At 49.0% G+C, this 23,990-nt stretch overlaps 2 protein-coding genes across 3 annotated transcripts in view; both read right to left on the bottom strand.

The window, feature by feature from the left end:
* Window positions 1-4,124: 4,124 nt before the first annotated feature.
* The window catches only part of Atf3 (activating transcription factor 3), a 57,551-nt gene continuing 37,685 nt past the window's right edge, over window positions 4,125-23,990 (bottom strand). The window contains exons 2-4 of one of the 2 annotated variants that reach the window (XM_039090385.2): window positions 19,396-19,639; window positions 15,163-15,270; window positions 4,125-13,844 (exon numbers count right to left, since the gene is read on the bottom strand). In XM_039090385.2, coding sequence (XP_038946313.1) covers window positions 13,647-13,844; window positions 15,163-15,270; window positions 19,396-19,635 — 546 coding nt within the window. In that variant the 5' untranslated portion in view covers window positions 19,636-19,639 and the 3' untranslated portion in view covers window positions 4,125-13,646. The remainder of the gene's footprint in view (window positions 13,845-15,162; window positions 15,271-19,395; window positions 19,640-23,990) is intronic. The other variant, NM_012912.2, reaches the window with a different exon arrangement.
* Window positions 4,129-6,309, bottom strand: Garin4 (golgi associated RAB2 interactor family member 4). Its single transcript, NM_001109084.1, has one exon. The coding sequence runs from the start codon at window positions 5,937-5,939 to the stop codon at window positions 4,221-4,223; it is 1,719 nt and encodes a 572-aa protein (NP_001102554.1). The 5' UTR covers window positions 5,940-6,309; the 3' UTR covers window positions 4,129-4,220.

A 23,990-nucleotide genomic window follows, 5' to 3' on the forward strand; every position in this document is an offset into this window, starting at 1 on the left:
AGAAAGTCACACACACATAAATGTAAATTTTTTTTCTTTTTTTTTGGAGCTGGGGACCGAACCCAGGGCCTTGCGCTTGCTAGGCAAGTGCTCTACCGCTGAGCTAAATCCCCAACCCCAAATGTACATTTTAAAAAACTTTTATGAGGCTGTATATGCGGTCCAGTTGACTCTCACACACAAAGGCCTGTAATCCCCAGGGCTGAGGAGAAAGCTGTGTTTCCTCATTTCTTCCTGAATCATTATGGTGTCAGTGGGAAAGAGAATGGGGTGAAGGGGGGTCAGCCTCATACATCTGTGTGTGCCTGTCCACCGAGGTGCAGTCCTGGAATGGCACATAGACTGGACATAGACTGGGGTTCCTGGCATTGACAGGCCTTGTCCTTCAGCTGCCCTCAGGATAAGAGGTGTCAGTACCTTGACAATCCCTTGTGGAGAAGCATGTGTGGAGATTCGTACCTCCGCAGCGCAGTCAAACTCTCCAAATTGGCAGAGGAAGGAACCTGGGATTCCTGTGCTTTTCTGATCCTGAAGAAGCCAGCTGTGCTACTCCGGGGTCACAGGTCATATTTGTGATCGGGACGATTGGGGGGGGGGGGTGCCAGGTGTGAGGTGTTCTGGGCTCTCCCCTAGGGTGTAGGCCTTTCCTTGCTCCAGATGAATCTCATCTCTCCGCACTGCTCACACCCTGATCACCACACCCTAAGCCCGGACACACAACCACCATGGGCTGCCATCTACAGGAATCTCTCAAATCCTTCTGTTTGCCAGGCCGCTGCTTCTGCAGAGCGCTCCAGTCCTCCCTCAAGCTTCCCTTTCACACCGAAGCCTCCCATGAAACTGCCCACCACTACACACCTTGTTTCGTTTTGCGGTGCTGGAAATGGCCTCGAACAAACCAGACAAATACTCTAATCTGAGCTACGCCTCAGGCCGGCTTGGTTGCTGTTACCTTACCATGTGTGTGCTGGGCCATCTCTGTGGTTCCCATCTTGCCCATAATTGGTATTCAATAATCATTTCTCAGATGATTTCCAGGCTGCAGAGGGAGCGTAACACTAACCCCACCCTGCCTATTATTGATTGGACTCTCCCATCCCCGTCAGGGGTCCAGAGCCTGCAGTTGCCTGGACGAGGCACACCCTCTTTGCCAGCTTCCCCAGTGTCACCTCTGCTGCTACCTGCTGCAGGGGTGGTGCCCCTGATGGACGGGCCGATTACCAGTGAATCAGCATTAGGTAAATTGTGGTGTGGTAAAGGGAAAGGTGGCTGTCACTCAAACAACCACTCTGGTTCCCCTAAACCAAGCACCAAGGGGCAGTAACAGCATATGGCCACAAGGGGCTCTATTGAGCAACTCACCCCTGGAGGCTGCTGGAGCTTCTAGCCTGCCCCTACTCCTCCCTAACTCTTCGTCTCTCCTCTCTCCAAGGAATGTAGATTCCAAAGCCCACCACCACTCCACCAGCCCTCATCCCCCCACTCTTAATGCCCTACGTGGGTTTTTGTTTGTTTGATTTTACCCCCAAGCTGATTTATCCACTAACACACGTCTTCCTTGACGATATGGAGATTCCTGTCTTGCAGCCTTTACAGGCTCCCGCTAAGGGAGGAGACACCCCTAGTGTTCACTCTGCTGACTCTAGATGAGTGTAGCACAGTTCTAAAACATGGCCTTCAGTCTTGGGAACAGGACAATTGCCTTTTCATCTCCGCTATGTATCCTGATTCTACCTTTCTTTCCATAGCAGCCCCGGGCTCCTTTTTTCTAGCCAGCCTCCCTATAGGATCCCGATCCTCCGGCTAGGCCCCAGCCCCCACCCCCACCCCCAGCCCGGGCCCTCAGCTCTATACCCTGGAGCCACCGAGATCTGACTCCCTATCAGGCCCTGCCCTGAGTGTTCACATGGCTCCCCAGGCCACAGGAAGAGTCCTCCAAAATGCAGATGTGTCCGGTGAGCTGCGAGGATGGGTGGAGGACTGCGAGAATGGGTGGAGGACTGCGAGGATTGGTGGAGGACTGCGAGAATGGGTGGAGGATTGCGAGAACACTAGGGAGCATTTTAGCTGAGAGTTACTCAAATAGTGAGGTTTTAGTTTTTTTCTTTTTGTCTGGCAGACTCGCACTTAACCTGTGTAGAAATCCTCAAATTAGAGAGGTGTGATGTGACTTTAGTAAATTCCACACCTTTCCAGTCGAGGGATAGGATGGCTAGAGTAAACCTCCCTCGGGACGTTTACTCAGTCTCCTTGGAGCTCTGGGTTAATGATTCCATGACTGACTTCCTCAGAGTAGCTGCCCTGTCTAATCTGCATGCTCCCTCCTTTCTTGAGAAAAACTTGACTCACTCCAGTAGTCTCTTGAACTGGGATCAAGAGGCTCCTTTGGCTAGAGGAAATGGTTGGAGTGGACTGGTCTTGAGCGAGCTTCCCTTCTTAGCCACAAGCCCTCAACCCCCATGCCCACCGTACTCTTCCCACTCAAAGCTCAAGTCTGTGCTGGCCTTAAGGATTTGAACTTGGAGGCTCATAGTCTCCCAGACAGAGCTTTGAGAATTTTTTTTTAAGCTACAGAACATTTGGAAGATTTGGTAATGAGGAAACAATTCTGCTCAGCCTTTCAAGAGTTAATTAGTAGCTTGAGAGATGGGAACCGAGGTCTGGAATTCCAGGCAGGAGGTCTGTTTATAGCTGCAGGGCTGGGAAACAGAAACCCAGGCCAGGGGCAGCCTAAAGGGTGATCTGGACCCTTCTTAGACAGGGTCACTAGCAGCTGAGACTCTATTGTAGTTCAAAAACCAATGCACACGGTCAGGCTATATCTAATCTTGTGACCCCACAATCCCCTTCTCCTCTTGATCAATAGATAGTGCCCATCCCTCCTGAGTTTCCCTGTCAGTGTCTGGTGGCCAGCCTAGACCGGACCCATTCTTCTTGTTCCTCAAATAGGACTCTGCCTAAGGAATGGACTGGAGTGACCTGTCCTGCAAAGGTCCCACTGAACAATGACATAGTTACCTCCCTCACATTCTTTTTCTAATAACCAGTTATGGTTTCTTGAATCTTAAGAAAAGGTTGCTACATAAGGAAAAAGATTTAAGATATATTTGGGGAAATCTTGATTACAATGCTGACATTTGAGATAATAAAGTTTAAAAACAATCACCAATGCACTCACTCCTTAAATATAGCCAGGAAAGGTGCCAGATACCAAATTTGGTGGCCTGGGTTTGATTCCCCAGGACCCACATAATGGAAAGAGAGAACCAGTCTCCAAAAGTGTTGTCCTTTTGACCTCCACATGCTGACCATGGATGTGTAAAAACACACACAGACGCACACCATACTTCACCCCCAACACACACAAACAGTCCCCACACACACACACACACATTCATCATATTTTCTCTCACATTCTCAGACACCACATTCTTTCACACACACACATTCTATCACCATATTCTTTCTCTCACAAACACAGACACCATATTCTCTCTCTCTCTCTCTCTCTCTCTCTCTCTCTCTCTCTCTCTCACACACACACACACACACACACACACACACACCCTCTGAAAGTCTTGAATCCATCTTACTCCCAAGTCTTTGCTCTGCCTTCACCTTGTCTTGTTTCTGAACTATCCTATCAATGAAATGATACCCTATTGTCTGATTTGCTCCTTTTCTACATTATGAGAAAAGTGTACCCATGTTGCGTGGCCTGAATAACCCACCTAGTACATAAGTATAAACTCTTATTTTGTTATTTGGCCTGTTTTCAGAATTGGGATACTAAATCATTCTACTAGGAATATTCTCATAGCTTCCTCTCAAAACATATATTCCTGACAGAAACACCCAAGTGCAGACACGTGTGAGTCTCAGGTGCAGGGGTGTGTGCAGAATTGCTAAGTACAGGCCGTCTTAGCCAGTGCTGATCCTTTCTCCCAGCCCCAGTTAGACCCAGACCTTATCACAACACAAGTACAGCAGCAGCCATAGCTGTAAGCAGCCACATCAAGGAGAGGGAGTTCTCATCCAGGTGCAGCCAGGAGTCTCACAATGACATCACAGAATTCACTATGAGGTCACTCCTGAACTTCTGGGTATGGAAATGCAGACCGCCCTTTCCAGGCAGAATGGTTCTTTATTTAAACTGCACTGAGGAAGCTGGAGTGGACTCCAGGGGCTCCTCTTTGCCGTTTTGGGCTCTGAGTTGTACTTTAATGAGCTTCAAAGGTCACTGTCTCCATGACCTCGGATGTCACGGAATCAATGATTTCCAGGCCCTGGCCATCCTCTGTCTCCATGACGGCGTTCACATCGGTTTTCTCCAATGTCTTGGATATGATGTCTATGTCTTGGCCACGCTGTGGTGCCAGGCCTTTTGCGGCCAGGTTGGCTCTGATGTTTCTCAGGAACAAGCTGATTCTGCCCATCCTCTTGTTCGTAGAGACAGAGCTGGCAGTGGAGAGGGTCCGGCCCAGTTTGTGGGAGCTCCGGGACTCCTTCGTGATGGGGATGTGGCTGACCCCTTTGTGTGACCTGCTGCGCTTGCTCCCTTTGTCCTTCTTGTCATTGCTGCCGCCTCTGTGGCCGACTGATTTTCGAAACTCCTTGTCCCCTGCTGTCTTGCGACTTTCTCCTGTCCTGTGGTGATGCTCACCCCTGCTGCTAACTCTTTCCTTTGCTCTCTGGTCCCTTCTTGTTCTCCTTTCCTTACGCACTTTGGCTGTGTAGGCTTTCCGATGACTGCTGTCTTCACTCGAGTGGCTTTCGCTTGGCACGGTCAAGGAAAGGATGACTGGGACTGGCTCGTTTGCTGTTTCCCCAGCAGGCTTTCCAGTAGTCTCTATTCTTGAATTTGTTATGGTCATGATCTCTTTTCGGGAGAGGCTGGAGGATGAATTGGGAATATACTCCAAGGACTTGCTTGCCACCCCTGACAAGGCCATCTTCATGCTCTTTGGTGACATCTTGCCAGCACTTGTGATGGTCAAATAGCTTTTACTTCCTCTTGCTCCCATGACGGTCTCCCCTGCTGTGGGTTTGTTTTTATGTCCAGAGCCTATGGATCTGTTTGCTGGCAAGCTGAAAGTGCCCACTAGGTCACCCACTATCGCCCCTGTTACTGACTCTCTGGAAAGGACTTTTGAGTTCATTTTGGGTGTGGGTACCCTGGACACAACAGTGGCTATGTGAGAGTCATGATGGATTCCCTCCCCACCAGCAAAAGCAGAAGAGCTGATCTCACTCATCTCTGTGGCGACAGTGAGGCTTTTGACACTGACCTGGTCTGGCTCCTTTTTCCCTTGGGTGTCTGCTTTTTGAGTTATCTTATGTTCTTCATCCAGAAGAGGCATGCTCATCATGTCCCCTGCAGGGATGGCGTAGGTGCTGCTGTTACTGTCCACGGGTGGTCTCAGGAGGTAAATCAGTTTTTCCCAGTAGTAAAAGAGATCGTCCTTGCTTTCGGGAGGGGGACACAACTGCAGGTAGCAAGAACGGCCAGTAGCGAACTTGAGGCGTAGCTGCTGTTTATCACGTTTGTGAATGGAAATCTTTACAAACTTCAAAGGGAGGAGCCTAGTGAGCTCCAAGGTCTTGCGTTTTTTGCCCTTGTTGCTGGACAGACCACGGCCAGAAACATCTTCGCACGGTGCTGGTCGGGCCAGTAGCATGACGTCGGGGAGTGGAAGGATGGGACTGGTGCATGCAATGCCTACAGTCACCATTCGGACCCGGTTGTGGACGTCAATCACCTCACCACGTTTGGTGATCTGGATGAAGTCACTCTCGAAAATTGGTGCGTACTTGAATATGTCATACTCTCCTTTGTGTAGCTGCCGCTGTAATTTCCCCATGGTGGTGTTGAACATGCCAACCCCAGAACCGTTCTGGGCTGTATAATACGGTAACAGAGACTCACTCTTCCTGTCCATTTTTTTGTCAAGAAAGGTTCGCTGGCAAGGTGGGTTTCTGTGTCTTTCTTGGTCTCCGCAGATGAGGGGAGCTGCAGTGCTCCTGGGTCACAGAGGTGGCACGTACAGCAGGTCTTCTCAACCCCACCCCACAAGCCCCCAGTTTGCCTCAGAGCCTCCAAGAGGCCTGGGCTGGGGGTGGGAGCACAGATGATTGGCAAGGGGTGCTGTTGGGTGCCTGGACCCAAGTCCAACCTCTCCAAAGATGCAGGGTAGACTCCAGGGAGGTTCTCTCCAGGGTCTAAAACCCCTTCGACCTCCACCTGTGATTTTTTTTTGAAAACTCCCTGAGAGTCTACAAACTGCAGCCCTACTAGGAGAAGTGACACTAGAGCCTGAAGCCCCTGACAGCCATATTTATCCCCTTCTCCCTTTGTGACCTGTCACTGGCACATCCCCCTTTGTCCCATCCCCAGCCACTCTCCAGGACAGGACCAGGTGTGTACCAACATGAAGAGGTGTCAGATGGGAACATTGTATATGAGTACTTTCTTCTTCTAGCCCAGACTGAAGAGATTCAAAGCCTGTGGGAATTCCAGGAGGTGGGGAGCCTGGAAACATCCGAGTTTATGGTTTCATGTTATGGGACAGCCTGGATACTGTTCTTGATTCGTCCAGGAAACCTCACTACATGTTGATGCTGATAACCTTTCAGGACAGCTCTGGCCTCTGCTAATTGAGAATATTGCTTACTCTCGATGTACTGCGTGTGACATTTCACATATCAGTGGAAGATCCACAGATGTGCACTGGTTCACAGGGCAAAGACACTAAAGGTGAATCACCTGCACCCACAAACGATGATGTTCAAATCCAGGTCTTGCTGATCTTCCAAAATTCTTGTTTTAAATCACCACATGACTTTGCCTCTTGAGGGAACCTTGGGCTAGTCAAATGTTTTCAAACTAGACTGATTTGTTTTCACTACATCATGGGAAATTGTATATAGGAGTGCGTGCATGCATGCTGACATGTGCGTGTGTGTGAGTGTGTGTGTGTGTGGGTATGCATGTGTGTGCCTGTGTGTGTGTGAGAATGTGTGTGTGAATGTGTGTGTGTATGCATGTATGTGCCCACGTGTGTGTATGTATGTGTATGCATGTGTGTGCGCGCGCGCGTGTGTGTGTGTGTGTGTGTGTGTGTGTGTGTGTGTAGAGTATGATAAAGGAGGACAACCACTTTAGACAACAGGTGAGCTGAGGCAATGAGGGTTAGTGAGTCAGGGGCCACATTGTTTTTCTGGTCAGTTTTGTTTTTTCGAGGGACCACTTACTCTCTTAAGGACCCTGGGGTCTGCTTCCCACTTTTCCACACTGTGTTCAGTGAAATGCACAGTATAGGGCCAGGCGTAAGGAACAGAGGTCCTTAAATTCCAAGAGCCCATCCAAGCCCTTCTGTCCTAACAGCCCTGCTGTGGGGGAGAGCTTTAGAAATTCATTTACATCTGTCCTCATGACTCTGCCTATTGCTACAGCCACATAGCCAGACTGAGAATTTCCAAATTATTGTCACTTGGACCCCTACTCCAGGCTCTCCCAGCTGGTTTGATGAAGTCTTACTCCTTGTCCTATTCCTTATAGACAAGGCTACTGCTATCGTGCCGTGGAAGGACACACCTCCGTTTACTAATTGATAGGCAGATGAGCAAAATATAGATTCTCCGTTCGACACACTATTACTCAGCCTCGAAGAGGAGTGGAGTGTTGACATTCTTCAACATGGGTGGACCTTGGCTCTTTACTAAGTGAAAGAAGCCAGACACAAAAAGCCACCGGACAAGCCTGGAGAATAAACAGTTGAGAAGTTTGCCAAATGCTGGATGTGGGACCTGGGGAGTGACTGATCTGTGGATACCCTTCATTGGTGGCCATACAGCATCATGCATGTGCACAGAACATTCAAATGTTAAATAGTATGCTGTGTGTTTCCATTCACACACATAGCACATTTACCTTTAGAACTCTTGCTCACAAACGTTGCGGTTAGTTTTAAAGGGTGGCCTTCAACTTTGCCTTGACTATGTGACCTTGAACAAGCTCTGGAGCCCCTGCTTTCTCGTGTGGGGGCTGAGTAATGCTTCTAGGGATCGAATGTCCCCACACCACTGTGTTAGAGGCACTTGGAGGCCCTGAGCTATTGGAAGGTAGGCCCCATGGGAGAACCTGTAGCAGAGGGTGTGTCTTTAAGTGCAATCATGGGACCCCGCCCCCGCCTTTCTCATCCACTCTTTGCCTCCTGGTTGTGAAGTGGTTTTACTCCTTCACACATTCCCTACCAGGATTGTGTTGTATCTGTGCAGGCCAGAGGAACAAGGTGAATCCATCAAGGACTGGCACTTCTGAACTGACCTGTACTGGCTGGTTCTGTGTGTCAACCTGACCCAAGCTAGAGTTATCACAAAAAAAGGAGCCTCCATCGAGGAAATGCCTTCATGAGATCCAGCTATAAGGCATTTTCTCAATTAGTGATGAAGGGGGAGGACCCATTGTGAGTGGTGCCATCCCTGGGCTGGTGGCCTTGGGTTCTATAAGAAAGCAAGCTGAGCAAGCCAGGGGAAGCAAGCCAGTAAGGAACATCCCTCCATGGCCTCTGCATCAGCTCCTGCTTCCTGCCCTGTGTGAGTTCCAGTCCTGACTTCCTTTGGTGACAAACAGCAATGTGGAAATGTAAGCTGAATAAACCCTTTCCTCCCCAACTTGCTTCTTGGTCATGATGTTTGTGTAGGAATAGAAACCCTGACTAAGACATGAACCAAAATAAACTTTTGTCTCTTTCAATTTGTTTTCATTCACGTATGAGTACATGAACATGAAGGCCCAAGGTTGACTTTTCTCAGACACACCAGATCTAGCGATGTGGGTAGTCTGGCTAGCCAGCTTGCTCTGGAGATGCCCATCTCTGTCTTAAATCTAGAATTACAGGAGGCCACCATGTCCACTTGGCATTTATACAAGTTACAAACTCAGGTCTTCATCTGGCAAGTACCTGAACCACTAAGCTATCCCTGAAGCCCTATTTCTCTCTTAAAATATTTTTGCACTTCGTGTGTGCGTGTGTGCGTGCGTACGTGCATGCGTGCATGCGTGCATGCATGCGTGCGTGTGTGTGTGTGTATGTATGTGTGTGTGCGTGTGTGCATGTGTGTGTTGGGTGCATGTACATGCCACAGTACACATGTGATCAGAGGATAACTTGTGAGAGTTGAGTCTCTCCTTTCATTGTGTGGGACTGAACTCCGGTCAGACTTGGCAGCAAAAGCCTTTACTCCCTGAGGCTCTCGGCAGCCCAGTTTCTTTTTGTTTATCTGAGGTATTGTTACAATGACAGAACACTACATACATGATGTGATACATGCAATGTTGAGCATGTTGTCCCAGGAGATGAATGTTAGCTCTTACAAACATCCAATCAGCCTCAATAAGTTTTGCAGCTCAGTGTGAATTTCTTCGCAAGCACACTTACTTTAGTTCTATATTTGTGTGACAAGATCACACTGTGTGACCCTGGCTGGCTTGGAAATCACAACGTAGACTAGCTGACCTTGACCAGAGATCCACTAGGCACACACCACCTAGTCTGATCCCAAGACCAATTTGTAGTGAGGCTGGAAGTTTCTGGAGTTAAGAGCCATGAGAACCCGGAAGAAGGCTTGGTGTGTAAACCTGGCCTTCCTTCAGGCAGACCCAGATCCAAAGACAGCAGCCCCTGACCCAGAAGAGCTGCTCAGACAGGTTAGAGTAGCAAGTGATCCAAGGCTCCTTTAAAGCTCTAGGGTAAGCGCTGTGGTGGTGGTGGTGGTGGTGGTGGTGGTGGTGGTGGTGGTGGTAGTGGTAGTACTGGTGATGATGGTAGAGGTAGTGGTGATGGTGATGGTGATGGTGGTGATGGTTGTGGAGGTGGTGGTGATGGTGGTGGTGGAGGTGGTGATGGTGGTGATGGTGGTGGTGATGGTGGTGGTGGAGGTGGTGGAGGTTGTGGAGGTGGTAGTGGTGGTGATGGTGGTGGTGATGGTGGAGGTGGTGGTGATGATGGTGATGTGATGGTGGTGAAGGTGGTGGTGATGGTGGTGGTGGTGATGGTGGAGGTGGTTATGGTGATGATGGTGGAGGTGGTTATGGTGATTATGGTGATGATGGTGATGTGATGGTGGTGATGGTGGTGGTGGTGGTTATGGTGATGATGGTGATGGTGGTGGTGATGGTGGTAGTGGTGATGGTAGTGGTGGTGATAAGCTGGCTACATTGGAAACAAGCATTTGCCTCTTGACAGAATATGAAATGATGACAGTGGAATTCAAGCCCTGAGTCTCAACCTTTCAAATCTTTACTCTGAAGCAGACACTGGGACAGATACCAGGACAACACAAGAGGCAGAGGAAGAAGGGTGGCTCCCGGGGCCTTGCCAGTGAGATGTCACCATGCCCTGCAGGAGGCAGCTGAAGAGATGAAGATGTGGCCAACCGGGCCATATGGCCCTGTTTAAGTTTATTCTCTCAGATACCTAGCCTGCCTGCCTCAACTTGAAGCACGGGAGTCACAGGCCCGGTGGCTGGCACACGTCCATGCAGTTCTTTTTAAAGACCACCGGAAGCATCCCTCTGCCTCCTATCTAGTCCACTGCCCTCCGTGGCAGTTTTTAAACTGCCTTGGCTTCATAGTAGAACCTCTACCCACAACCAAGGGATAAAGACAATGTTGTGTTGTTTTGCTTGTTCCTCCCCTCTATTAAGATACAGAGTGGCTAAAGAGTAAGAGTGGCTCTTTACTGATTAGGAACAGCCAGACATACAATCATATCTGTGACATACGATAGTTTAAAGGCATCACATAACGGTTCAAATAAACAGACACATGGGCCGGCAGGGCAAGCTGGCTCAGCTGGCCGGTCAGTGTTTGCCATCAAGCCTGTTGGCCTAAGTTGATTCTCCAGGACTCATGTGACTAGAAATAAAGAACTGACTCTCAGATATCGTCCCCAGTCCTCCATTCAAGGGCTGTGGTTTGCCAGGGAAGGGAGGGTTAGGTATATCCCCAGAACTGCAAAGTGAGGGAGAAGTCTCAAGGGAGAGGGGAAGGGAGAAATCACTGGGCCAGGAAATTCCAGAAAATTAGAATTACCGTTCTTGGAACAACCCTACCCACCCTCCATCTTGTCCAAGACTGTTCTCTCGCCTTCTTTTCCCCACCCTCTTCATCCTTGGTATTTGAAATACGTATGTGCTATGAGGTGCACAGATGCTAACAGATGTTAACATGTCTAAGTCAAGCTGAAACTCATTTAGGGAAGTTCAATAGATTCCAGCTGAGACAAAGCCACCGGTGCAGCCAGGAAAGGTGCAGCTGCTAAGCCTGATGACCCGGGTTCAATTCCGAGGACCCACATGGCGGAAAGAGATTGATTCCAAGCTGTTCTCTTTAGCGCACATATGCCCCATCTGCTTCCAAACTAAACACAATTTGTAAAAATCTCTCAAGCTAAAAAAAAAAAAAAAAAGGGCTGGAGATATGGCTCAAAGTTAAGAGCACTGACTGCTCTTCCAGAGTCCTGAGTTCAATTCCCAGCAACCACATGGTGGCTCACAAACACTTGTAATAGGATCTGATGCCCTCTTCTGGTGTGTCTGAAGACAGCTACAGTGTACTTATATAATAAATAAATCTTTTAAAAAAAAAGTGCATGTCTTAGGTGTATTTCTGTGTTCAGAGAAACTGGCGGCTGAACTACTTAGCAGTTTGGATTCTATATCAAAATTCTATCATAAGCCAGGCATGGTGGTGCACCCCTTTGAACCAGCATTCCGGAGGCAGATCAGCGAACGGTCTGGCCTGTGTACTCTGTTCCAGGTCACCTAGGGCTACATACTGAGACCCTGACTCAAAGCAAACGAAAATCTATCTTAGCACCAAACAGGTGGCTTGAAGGACACACCTGTAGCGTTGTTTCGGGGTTTGTCAATGAGAGGCACGGAGTGGGAAGTCACCCACCTGGGCTGCAGAGCTGGCTCAGTATTTAAGAGCTCTTCTGGTCTCTGTGGGCAACTGCATTCATGTACACCACACACACACACACACACACACACACACACACACACACACACACACACACGATTATAAATAAAAATAAATGGAGGTGGTGAGATGGATCAGCAGTTAACAACAGTACTTGGTGCTCTCGGGGAAGATCTGGGTTCCGTTCCCAGCAACTACATGGTAGCTTGCAACCCCTCTGAAACCCCAGTTCCAGGGAACCCAATGCCCTCCTCTTCTGGCCTCCCCAGGCACTGCATGCACGTGGCACACAGACATACATGCAGACAAAATACCCATACACATAAAATATGAATTACTAACTGCCCTACCTAGTGGTCTCCCCATGAACGAAGGAAGCCATCCGTCCCCAAACACTCAGTGCTGACCACCCCATGACAGAAAGGCATCATCACCATTTCAACACTCAGCAGAAACCAGTGCCACGCTAAGGTTTACCAGGTCTCATTCTGATATTTTATTACGTTGACAGGCTAGGAATACTGGGATAAATAAGTAACGTTCTCTCTTACAGAAAACTGTAATATACTACTGAGTCGGATTGAACACTGAGGATTTCACAGAAACATCAGAATTTTAACAGTAGCCAGAGCCCTGGTGGCCAGTGGGAGGGACCTCCCAGCTGAAATACTCTGGACCGCATCTCAAAATAGCTTCAAGACAAAAGCGCAGTTAACATCCCACAGTGCAGACACCTTCCTTGCCCCACTCCTGGCTTCAAATACCAGTCTCCACGGGCTGTGGTTTTTGGTGGGAAGGAAGGGAAAACGGAGAATCCTTGGCTCTTCCTGCCCTGTCACTGAGTGTGGAGTCCTACGCCCTTTGAAAGCGGGACTTTGTGCCTTCGTTCTGTGACATTGTAACAGTTTGTAGCCAAGGACAGCTGCTGTGCCCGGGTTCTTCCTCAGCAGTGGGTACAGGGGAAGGAGGCATCAGTCCTCGGTCAGCACAGAGTAGCACAGCTGGTCATCAGCCAGTTTACATGGCCACCCAAACACTTTTGGGGGATATTGTCCACAGTGGCAGACCCCCAAACTCTCGGAAATCAGGTCTGATGAAACTCCCGGAAAAAAATCACGCCAATGTTGTGCAAGACAAACATCTAAATAGCACAACACCAGGCTCAGAAATGAATGCCCTATGCACAGTCAGTCTAGGACAGAACAGCATAGTTTCTAGAAAGCATACCCTGGCCATTGGACAACTTCAATGATGAATGTTCTCACTCCATCTTCCCTAGGAGGGATGTTGTCAGCCGCAGTGGAGGACGTGGTCCCACCCCACCTGTCAAGGTAGACACTTCTGCCTGCATCCCATTAGTGCGATCCTGCTTTGCATGGGACCCCAGCCTGGGGCCAGCTAGGTCATCTGAGAATGGCCGGGATGGTAAGGCCTAAATCCTGGAGCCGGTGAGACAAAGGATGCTCCTGCCTGCTCCACGGTTCACTCGGGGACAGAGTGGGACAACGCAGTAGTCACCGCAGGCCCTCCTGACCCAACAGCTCGTGGCTGCTGAGATTCTAGAAGTGCACAGGAAGCCAGTTTTCCAATGGCTTCAGGGTTTGGGGTGGAAAAGGAGGATTCAGTAAGGACTCCCCAATTGCCCCCATGCCACCTCTGCTTAGCTCTGCAATGTTCCTTCTTTTATCTGTTGGATAAAAAGGTTCCTCTCGTCTTCCGGCGTCCGCCCGTTCTGAGCCCGGACGATACACGTGGGCCGGTGCAGGTTGAGCATGTAAATCAGATGCTGCTTCTCATTCTTCAGCTCCTCGATCTGGGCCTTCAGTTCGGCATTCACACTCTCCAGTTTCTCTGACTCCTGAGGGATGATCAACAGACAGCAGCATTATGGAGGGAGCCAAGGGGCAGGGAGATGGGGGGCCACCTGGAATCCTTGGGGCTCCCCAGACTGAGACCTGCTAGCAGAACCGTCCTACCACAAGGATGGGAGGACCAAACTAGGTGGAAGGTGGAAGGTACAGGGTTTCCTGTAGAGGGCTCTGAAGTTGGGAGACGTGAAAGAAAGCTTAGGGACAGCACCGAGCCGGGCGCCCATGCTCGATGGAACTGCACCAAGGGCTCAGAGAGAGCTGCTCTAGTTCACTGCCCGTGGGGAAGGCATCTGGGCCCCACAGGATCGTGGGAGCTATCGAGGAACCCAAACGGGTGGTGTGGAGTTGTCTTTGAATTTCTGATCTCACCAAGACTCCCATGTCCACAGACGTATTCTCAGAAACACCAAAGCTGCCCAAGTTTTTTTTCACTGACCCTGAAGTAGCGAGCAGACAACCCAGGCTTTTACATCTCTTTGAGAAGCTGCCCTGCACACACTTGGGAGAGCAGACATGGCCCCTGCAAAGACTTCCAGGCTCTGTAGCTTGCCTTGCCTGTGAACCCATGCTGTACCCCTGGTGCTTGGTGTGGGGTGTCAGCCTCCCAGGGTGCTCAGTGCTGGATAAGCATGGAGTAGAGAGGAGGGTTCAGATCCAGGGAGGAGCACTGTAAGCACCACTTCAGCACCGTAACTTGAAGAGATTAATGCAAGCTTTTCCTGAGAGCCAAAGGCAGTGGCAGGGCTTTGCAGTTTGTATTTGTTAAAACTGATGAGTAAAGTCTCTTTAAATAGGCTGGTGTGACCCGCAAGTCTAGAAACTGCTGGGGATTTGTGCCACAGCATGCATGTGGAGGTCAGAGGTCACGTTTAGAAACCAGTTCTCTCCTTCCACAGCGGGTTCTGGGTGTCAAACTAGGGTGCCACATATGCATTGCAAGGACCTTTACTCATGAGCCAGCTTGCTGGCCGTGTGTGTGTGTGTGTGTGTGTGTGTGTGTGTGTGTGTATGTGTATGTATATATAAATGGATATATATATACACATATGCCTATACATGTGTGTGTATGTATGTGTACACATATACATCTCCAGAATCGCTTCCACCATGCTTTTTTTTTTTTCCTTCGGAGCTGGGGACCGAACTCAGGGCCTTGTGCTTGCTAGGCAAGCGCTCTACCACTGAGCTAAATCCCCAACACCCCCCTCCCCCCCTGCTTCCACCTTGCTAATAGCTTTGCTCTACCCTCTGCCTACAGCTGGCATTTCCCTCCCCTCAGGGGAGGTTGGGCCAGGCGGGACTCACCTTCTGCAGGCACTCTGTCTTCTCTTTTTTCTTGTTTCGACACTTGGCAGCAGCAATTTTGTTTCTTTCCCGCCGCCTCCTTTTTCTCTCATCTTCTTCAGGGGCCACCTATAAAATCCGAAAGGCACACATTTAAATACCAAGGCTGTGGGGTCTTGTGTGCTGTGGGGTCTTGTGTGTCTGTATATCTGCTGTCTGTGTATATATCTGCCACGTGCATTCATGGTGATTTCAGAGACCAGAAGTCAGTGTTGGATCATCAGCAGCTGCTGTGAGCCACCCATTGCACATGCTGGGAGCTCCAGTCCCCTGGAAGAGCGGGAAGTGCTCTTAACCACGGCGCCATCTCTCCGGCCTCGGGCCTGAGGGTTTTGTATGATCTCCCGTCACACGCATGTGCATTCACACATGTGAGTAACAAAATCTAAGTCCTGTTCAGTAAAATGGAATTATATTTGAAATTAGTAAATTAAAGTCTGCTTTAAAGACACAAGACCTGCCTTTAAAATGCATTTGCACTTTGAAACAAGAATTTGAATTTTAAATTAATAACCACTGAATTAATTAACCACTGAAGCTAGAATCAGAAATGACCACATTGCCCCTTAGCCACACTCTCCTGAGAGCGGTGCTGTTTGAGGAGGTTGTGGAACCTTTGGGGTGGGAAACATGACTGACAAGGGTGGATTGTGGCATAAAATGGGTGTTGGAGGGTTTGAACTCCAAGCCTACTTTATCTATCTGAGCTTTGCTTCTTGAGCTAAAAAGATGTATACAGGCCCTCACCACCGGGCATAAGCCCTTACCTGAGCACCAGCCCTCACCACTGGACACAAGCCCTCACCACTGAGCACCAGCCCTCACCACTGGACACAAGCCCTCACCACTGGACACAAACCCTCACCACTGACACAAGCCCTCCATCAAGCACCAGCCCTCACCACTGAGCACCAGCCCTCACCACTGGACACAAGCCCTCACCACTGGACACAAACCCTCACCACTGACACAAGCCCTCACCACTGAGCACAAGCCCTCACCACTGGACACAAACCCTCACCACTGACACAAGCCCTCACCACTGAGCACAAGCCCTCACCACTGGACACAAACCCTCACCACTGACACAAGCCCTCACCACTGACACAAGCCCTCCATCAATCACCAGCCCTCACCACTGAGCACCAGCCCTCACCACTGGACACGAGCCCTCACCACTGGGCATGGAGCCACTCTGGCTGCTCTGTCTTCCCTGCAGGATGGATTGTATCTCCTCAACTGTGTGAGCCAAAACAAACCTCTTCCAGTGGCTTCTGTCAACCATTTGACCACAGTTACAGAAAAATTACATCTGTGTTTTTACCAGGAGCATCATGGTACGCCCTTCCCATGAGGCCAGTGAGCTCCTGGAGAAGAGGGACTTGAGAACATTATTAGTAGCAAATGGTATGAATAAGCCCACAGCTGGATGCTACTGGTGGGTAGAGTCCTGAACCACCCATTGATTCAGCCAACACATCATACTGACTTCCTGTGCCGCCTCCTGAGTCACAGAAGTCTGGGGCACTCAGAGGACAGAGCCATGTTCAACTTTGGGGACTATGCTCCTCCATGGATGTTCACTCTGATCCTGACCGTCTATGGACCAATGTGCAGTGAGCTCACCCAGCCATGTACTCTGCTAAAGTACATCTGGGATGAACCTTCCTGAGGTCTGCCCAGTGTCAGACCCTGCCAGCTTTGGGATGCCATGACTGACCCACTCCTGACCTTTTCCCATGCTTTTGAATCAGAAGACACGATGGACTGAGATGGAGGTCTTACAATCTAGGGAGGCAAAGCCCAAAGAATCTAACCCTGAATTTCTATCCTTCATGCCTCAGGGCCACAGTCCCAGAAAAATATAAAAATCATACACACACACACACACACACACACACACACACACACACACACACACAGAGACACACACATAGACACAAACACATACAGAGATACACAGACACACACACATACAGACACAGATACAGACACACAGATATGACACAGACACACACAGAGATACATATAAAGACATACAGACACACATACATACAGAGACACAGATACACACAGAGATATACACACACACAGACACACATATATACAGAGACACACTCACTCACACAAACTCCCTACTACTGTATCTTATTTCAAACTATATCATTAGAAGAAAAAAATATCTCCCAGAATGTCCCAGGCTCTGGCCTACACTCTCCAGTATTGGACTTGATACCCATGACTGTTTAGTGGTACCCTCTCTGACCTCCTCTGAGCTAGCTGGAATCACAGCTAATGCCCCTAATGGCATCCATGGCAACAGCATCATAAATAGTCCATCCTCATCTGCCAAATGCTATGAGCAGGGTTCCCCTCAGATCTTCCGCAAATGTCAGTCCCATCGACCAATACTACCACTGACCAGCAACCCCAGTCCTCAAGTTCCTTTCAAACTCACATCTTTTGAGCTAGTTGTACTCCTTGCCCCACGGCTGCAATCATACCCATTAAGTAAACTTAAAATAACCCTGACCAGGAAAGGCTAGCAAAGTTACAAATGTTCACCTCTGATGCTCTTGAGACAACATAGTTACAAGCAACTGACACTCAGTAACCATAGTTACCAGCAACCACCACTCAGTAACCATGTCTGTTACTCCAGGTGTCTTATGGAAAGGTTTCTCAACACAGAACAGTGCATGTGTGTGAGCATATGTGAACGCAGAGCAAACACATGGGGTACCAAATCTGTGAGCATTGTTGCCAGGAAAGTTAGGGCTAACCTCCTGGTCCTTGGAATCATTGGGTGATGAAAATCGCCACCATATTCCTCGCTTCTTTAGAAAGTCTCTGCACAGACGGTGGCTTCACCAAACTCAGAGCTTCAAGCACCATCCATAGTCAGATGTTTTCCAGCCCTGGATCTCTGGCCCAGGACTCCCAGCTCATATCTGGTGCCTGCCTGTTTGACATCGTCCAAGGACACAGGTTCTGCTTTTGTCCCACATGTCCTTCTACAGTACCAAGTCATATAGCAAAAGGACTAGACACAAACATAGTCATAGGTCAGGCAGCCTTGCCCTAGATTCACATCCAGAAGCCAGCAACCTTCTAGCACTAGCCTACCTGGCTTCCCCTGTGTAAGTGCTTGGTCTCAGTTTCATTTCTGTGCATACTTCTCCAGTTTACTCATTTAGTAGTCACTCAAGACAGTGTTCAGGGAATCCCATAAACATGTGTCAGATCAACTAGTTCTCTGTCCAAAAGCCTTCCAGTGACTTCTACCCTCAATGCAGCAGCTTCTGTGTGACCTGCCCCAATTCACATTCTCCTCCTAAATGGAGAACACTTCCCACACAACTCCCTCTCCTCAAGTCTTAGCTAACAGGCCATGACCAGGGAAGCTTTCCTTGGTCTCCTAATCTAAAATGAAAATTTCACCCCTAGCTAATCTCAGAACCCTTTTCTCCTCTTTAAAAACCGAGTTTTATTGTACGCGCACGAGCCTATGCGTCTGCATTTGTGCGGTTGCCTGCTTCTGTCTCCCTTTTGTTGTTTTAAAAGAGACTTAGTTTTTATTCTGCACGCATGAGTGTCGACCTGCATTTATGCGCTTGTGACATGTTTATGCAGTTGCCTGCAGAAGATGTTGGATTCCCTGAAACTGGAGGTACAGATAGCTGTGAGCCACCACGTGGGTACTGGGAATTGAACCTGTGTCCTTTGCAGGAGCAGCAAGTGCTGTTAACTGCTGAGTCTCTCTACCTGCTTCTCAAGCTATTTATTTACCAGCTTTCTCTCTCTCTCTTTTTTAAAGAGTCTTGATATGTACCTCAGATTGCCCTCAAACTCATCACTCTCTTGACCTTCCTGTTTCAGCTTCTTTTCACGCACGCACGCACGCACGCACACACACAGGCACACACACAGGCACACACACGCGCACACACACATACACACACACACGCACACACACACGCACACGCACATGTACACACAGGTGCGTGCTATACCTGCTCATGCACGAATTCTAGGCTTTACTCCATTATCTTTAGACAATAGACTTTAAGCTCCCAGAGGGCAGAGCTTTGGTTGATTCTTATCCCCAAGGCTAAGCCTCCTGAATGTGCTGGAATGTAGAGAGTGTGTGATAAGCATGTGCTGAAGGAATGGTCACGTGATGGCAGAACCCACCTCAGACTTGGTGACTGACATCTCCAGAGGTCTGTTGTTGATGGTGACTGACTCCAGCGCAGAGGACATCCGATGGCAAAGGTGCTTGTTCTGGATGGCGAATCTCAGCTCTTCCTTGACAAAAGGTGTCAGGTTAGCAAAATCCTCAAACACCAGTGACCCAGGAGGTGAGAGGCAGGGGACGATGGCGGTCGCGCTGACTTCTGAGGCAGAGACCTGGCCTGGATGTTGAAGCATCATTTTGCTGAAAGAAAAAAATTAAGCCCAAACTGCATCAGGGGTCCTGGGGCATGGGATCCGACCACGCCGAAATACAGCCTACAAGTCCCATCAGCCCTGGGGCTTCTGGTTTATTTCCATTTCGTGACCACCCCTTGCCCATGACTGGAGAAATTACAGGAAATATTACAGGAGAACATATTAGTGTTGCTTTGCTAAATGGGTGTGTTGTCAAGCTGTCTCCTAAATATCTATGCTCTGACCTATAGATTGGCGGTACCCTTAACCTTGGTCAGCGTCTTTTTGCAACAGACAGCAGTTTATGGGGTAACTGGGCTGAGAGTAAGTGGCTGTTCAGTGTGCCATCCTAAACAGCACCCCTACACACACTCAGGGGACAACACCAGGGCTACAAGGAGGTAAACGCAGGAGGACAGGAGAGCCCTGGGAAATGTTATTCTCCGGACACGACATAGCTGTTCCTCTCATGAACTCATAGCAGCTCTGGTTACCTGCACAGGACCTGCAGAGGAGGGAGGGCATGAGGTCCCAACCCTAACCCAGGAGCTATTAGCAGTGAACCCTGCCGGTTAAAGGGGTCACTTCTTCAGTAGTTAAGTTACCCATGTGCCAATGACTAACCCCATCACTGTGTAAGCAACACTAAGTAAATTCAGTGGACCATCAAAAAAAAAAATGTTATGCTATCCTCACTGTGAGTAAAACAGATCCTTAAAACACACAGCTCAGGGGGCTGGAGAGATGTCTCAGTGGTTAAGAGCACTGACTGCTCTTCCAGAGGTCCTGAGTTCATATCCCAGCAACCACATGGTGGCTTACAACCACCCGATGGATTCTGGTGTATCTGAAGACAACTACAGTGTACTCATATACATTAAATAAATAAAATACTAAAAAAAAAAAAAAAAAAAAACCACACAGCTCAGAGACTCAGCTAAGCTCAGGGGGATTGTCTTCTTGGGATCTTCTGTGGCTGGGACACAGAATATGCAAATGTGGCCTCAGTCATAAAAGAAAAAAGCATTAAAAAACCAAGACCAGCGCCTTCTCTGATCCCATGTTCAGTCTCCTTTTCAAAAAGAAATGGAAAGACTCCTGAACGCAGACGGAAGCTGGGGCCTTGAATTCAACAACTTCATGACAGAGCTTTCTCCTGGAGGAAGCTGAGTCCACCACTGGGAATGAAGAAGGTAAGAGGAGTGGGGTGTGTTACTTTGCCCCAGTCCTTGGCAAGGAGTGGTGACGGTGGTAACTCAGGTCATGCAGGAACACGGAGCCCTTCTTAACGAGAAGGCTGGCAAAGCAAAGGACCTCGGCAGGCGAAAGCCAGGAGCCAACGTTCTGGATTTATAAGGGTGTTGTTTAGCTCTGAGGTACAAGGAGCGAGGCTTGGGACATGGGCAGAGGGGGACCTAGGATGGCCCTGGTCCATGAAGGAGCAGGTAATGTGGCCCTGTGGGACTCAGTCACCATATGGAAATTGGCTGAAAAAGGCAGCAAACCACTGGCCCACGAAGCCTGTTGACCAGTTAGACAACTGCATACAGAGTGGAGCTGAGGCGGCTACAGCAAACGCCTCATCCCTCTTCAGGTCGGCGAACCCACAGGGGCGACAGGGGAGAACCAAGGGATCTAAAAGAATGTTCTGGTGCCTATCTCAGGTGTGGGCTTGCTGTCCCAGTGACCCCCACCGGCTTCTTCCTGAAGCAGCACCGGCTATACCGGTCATCGGCCAAGTCCCAGAGGGCAGGGAGCCTTTTGGCAAATCTCTAACATTTAAGGAGAAATCTATCTACCTTGTTTCCCTTGAGGCTTGTGAGTTTTAATGGCTAGTATTGTAAAAACTAGCTTCATTTTAGACAGGAATTAACTGAGATTTAGACAGATCACATTATCGTGGGATATAGTACGGGGCACTGGGATTTGTTTTGCGTGGTTTCAGAACTCACAGCCTTTATTTATACACAGCAAACCCAAATGTTAATACTTTCTTGAACAAAACAAACAAAACCAGCAAAAGTTGGGGGTGAGGAGGAGCAGGTGGGGGATCTAAAGCAGAAACAGTGGCGGGGAGCAAAGACTCCCAGGGAACTTTGAGCTCTGCTCTGTGTATCAGGTCCACACTCAGCTACTGCCTACACCGGAGAGAGCTAAGTTTAAACGAGCCATTTTATCCATGAAATCTCCACACCAGAATCTATTTTTTTAAATCGAGGTTTGAGGACCACTCAGTTATGTGTTGTGACAGTACCCCAGTGGCTTTCTCCTCTGCAAAGGACGGCTGGTAATGAGTTCCCTAATTCCCCAAGAGTGGTGAGCAGCTTGGGAAATAATACAAGAAATGCCTTGAAATGCCTAGACCAGGAACTACACTGGGTCTCCCAGGAACTCCCACGGAAGGATGGCTGCTCTCCCTCGGAGACTCCCTGGGGTCTGCTCACCTTCTATGATGTTAGGAGCCCTTCCTCAGGATTGCTTTTCCCTGGAGATTAATGCCCCCGGTGGAGGCAGAAATTCCAGGGTAGTGATTGCAGAGTCAAAAGAACTGGAGAAATGTATATTCAATGCTCTCCCAGACGGGAGCAAGGACTGAATGTCTCTTAACCTTGTGGCTGAGGGATGCTGTTTCTTTGACTTCTGAAGTCAGGGGCTCAGCGTCCTCCCATACACACACTCTCCTTCCCCATTTTACTGGAAAACAGATCAGAGCTGCCACTGGCCTGGCCGTCCAATCTGTAGGACTGAATAGTTCATCTATACTTAACTGGTTTGAGCCATAGCAGTTGAGCATGTCCCTTTTAGCCACCCAGTTACGTTTATTAATGAGCCCTTTGAGGTTAAAGTCTGCTGTTTCGGACTTCCCCCAACAACATTCTTAGTGTAAATTCAGGAAGAAACCGAGGAATGTCGGTGGTGGTGGTGTGGAATGTTTTTGTGAAAAGCTGGGGGGGGGGGGTGGGGCTCACTTGGGGACACAATTGCATTGTAAAAGCCATTAAGAAAACTTTTCCCATCATCGTGGGGCATACTCTGCAAGATCTGGGCTCTTGTCCTTCCTGGTTTGTCTTGCACAGAGTTCTCCAGAGAGTCAGACTAGAAGTCAGGCTGTGTCCCTCCAGGGAAAGAAAGTTTAAAACTTCAGCTTGATTCCAGAAGCTGAGGCCCCAGAGAAGGGAGTGTTTGGGGGTTTGGGAATGAGCTGACTTAACTTTCTGCACTGATGATAAAACTCTCTTCCAGATTTGCTTCCAGATTCCACTTCTGTTTCATCACTACCAATCAGAAATTATGTCACATACGGTTGGCAATTTCGTCATTTTCAAGAAAATGAAACTTCCCTTATTTAGCTGGAAATTCGGCTCCTAGATTTTTATCTCCAAGTAGCTTATGATGGCTCTGAATTTTCACTTTTGATTTCCACTTCCTTCCACCCAGCTGTCTGCAAACCGTCCTGTAGTACTGGGGAATCAGTAGCTGCCTTCCTAACTCCACATCCTGTTCTTTTTCCTGTTTGAAGGCTGGAGGCAGAGGCTGCTTCAGGGTGGGATGAGACAGTATTCTCCAGTTCTATCTCTGGTCCCCACTAGTTGAGCATCCATTTACGAGCTGGATGCTTTCTGACCTTAGTTCCTATCTGAAAATTGTGATCAAGGTTGCCAATTCCCTCCCAGGGTTGTGTGTGTGTGTGGGGGGGGGACAACACATCACATGCACAAACATTAGAAAATCAGTATTCACATGTCCATTCTGACTCCACCTCCCCCCAGCCCCTCAGGGAACCTGATTAAGTTCAGTTCGGTTTAATTCTATTGATCAGGAATTGACTGGAACTATCAAGAATTTCAAGCTGGTGGTTGACCCCTGAGTTCCCAAGACACAGGGCGAATTACACCCCATTTGCTGACATCAGCACTCCTCCACTATAGTTGGATTGACAGAGACTGAGAGTTCTCACATAGAAAACCATTTCTCTCCTGAAGTTTCTGTGGCTTCCTGACTATGTCCCTCCTCCTGTGATGGGGAACCCCCGGTTGCCAGTTCCTTAAGGAATCACAGACTCCTGGAACATAGAATTATCTGGATCAAATCCCCATTTTGTCATTGAGTAAACTGAGGTCCTGGAAGGGGTAGCACTTGTCTAAACTCACAGAGATGGGTGTGGTCCGGTCCAGCCAAGCTGCTCACACCCACCCCTTGCTCGATTTGCACTACCACAAGGACCCAGCAGTTCAACAGATCAACCAAGTAAGCAATCATGGACAGAGCTGCCAGCCAGGTAGGCAACTATGGGCTGAAGAGTCCTGCACCCCCCCCCCAACCCCGTCATAGAAGAGGCTCTGACAGAATGGCTACAA

This window comes from Rattus norvegicus, chromosome 13, assembly GCF_036323735.1.
Source record: "Rattus norvegicus strain BN/NHsdMcwi chromosome 13, GRCr8, whole genome shotgun sequence".
Classification (NCBI taxonomy): Eukaryota; Metazoa; Chordata; class Mammalia; order Rodentia; family Muridae; genus Rattus; species Rattus norvegicus.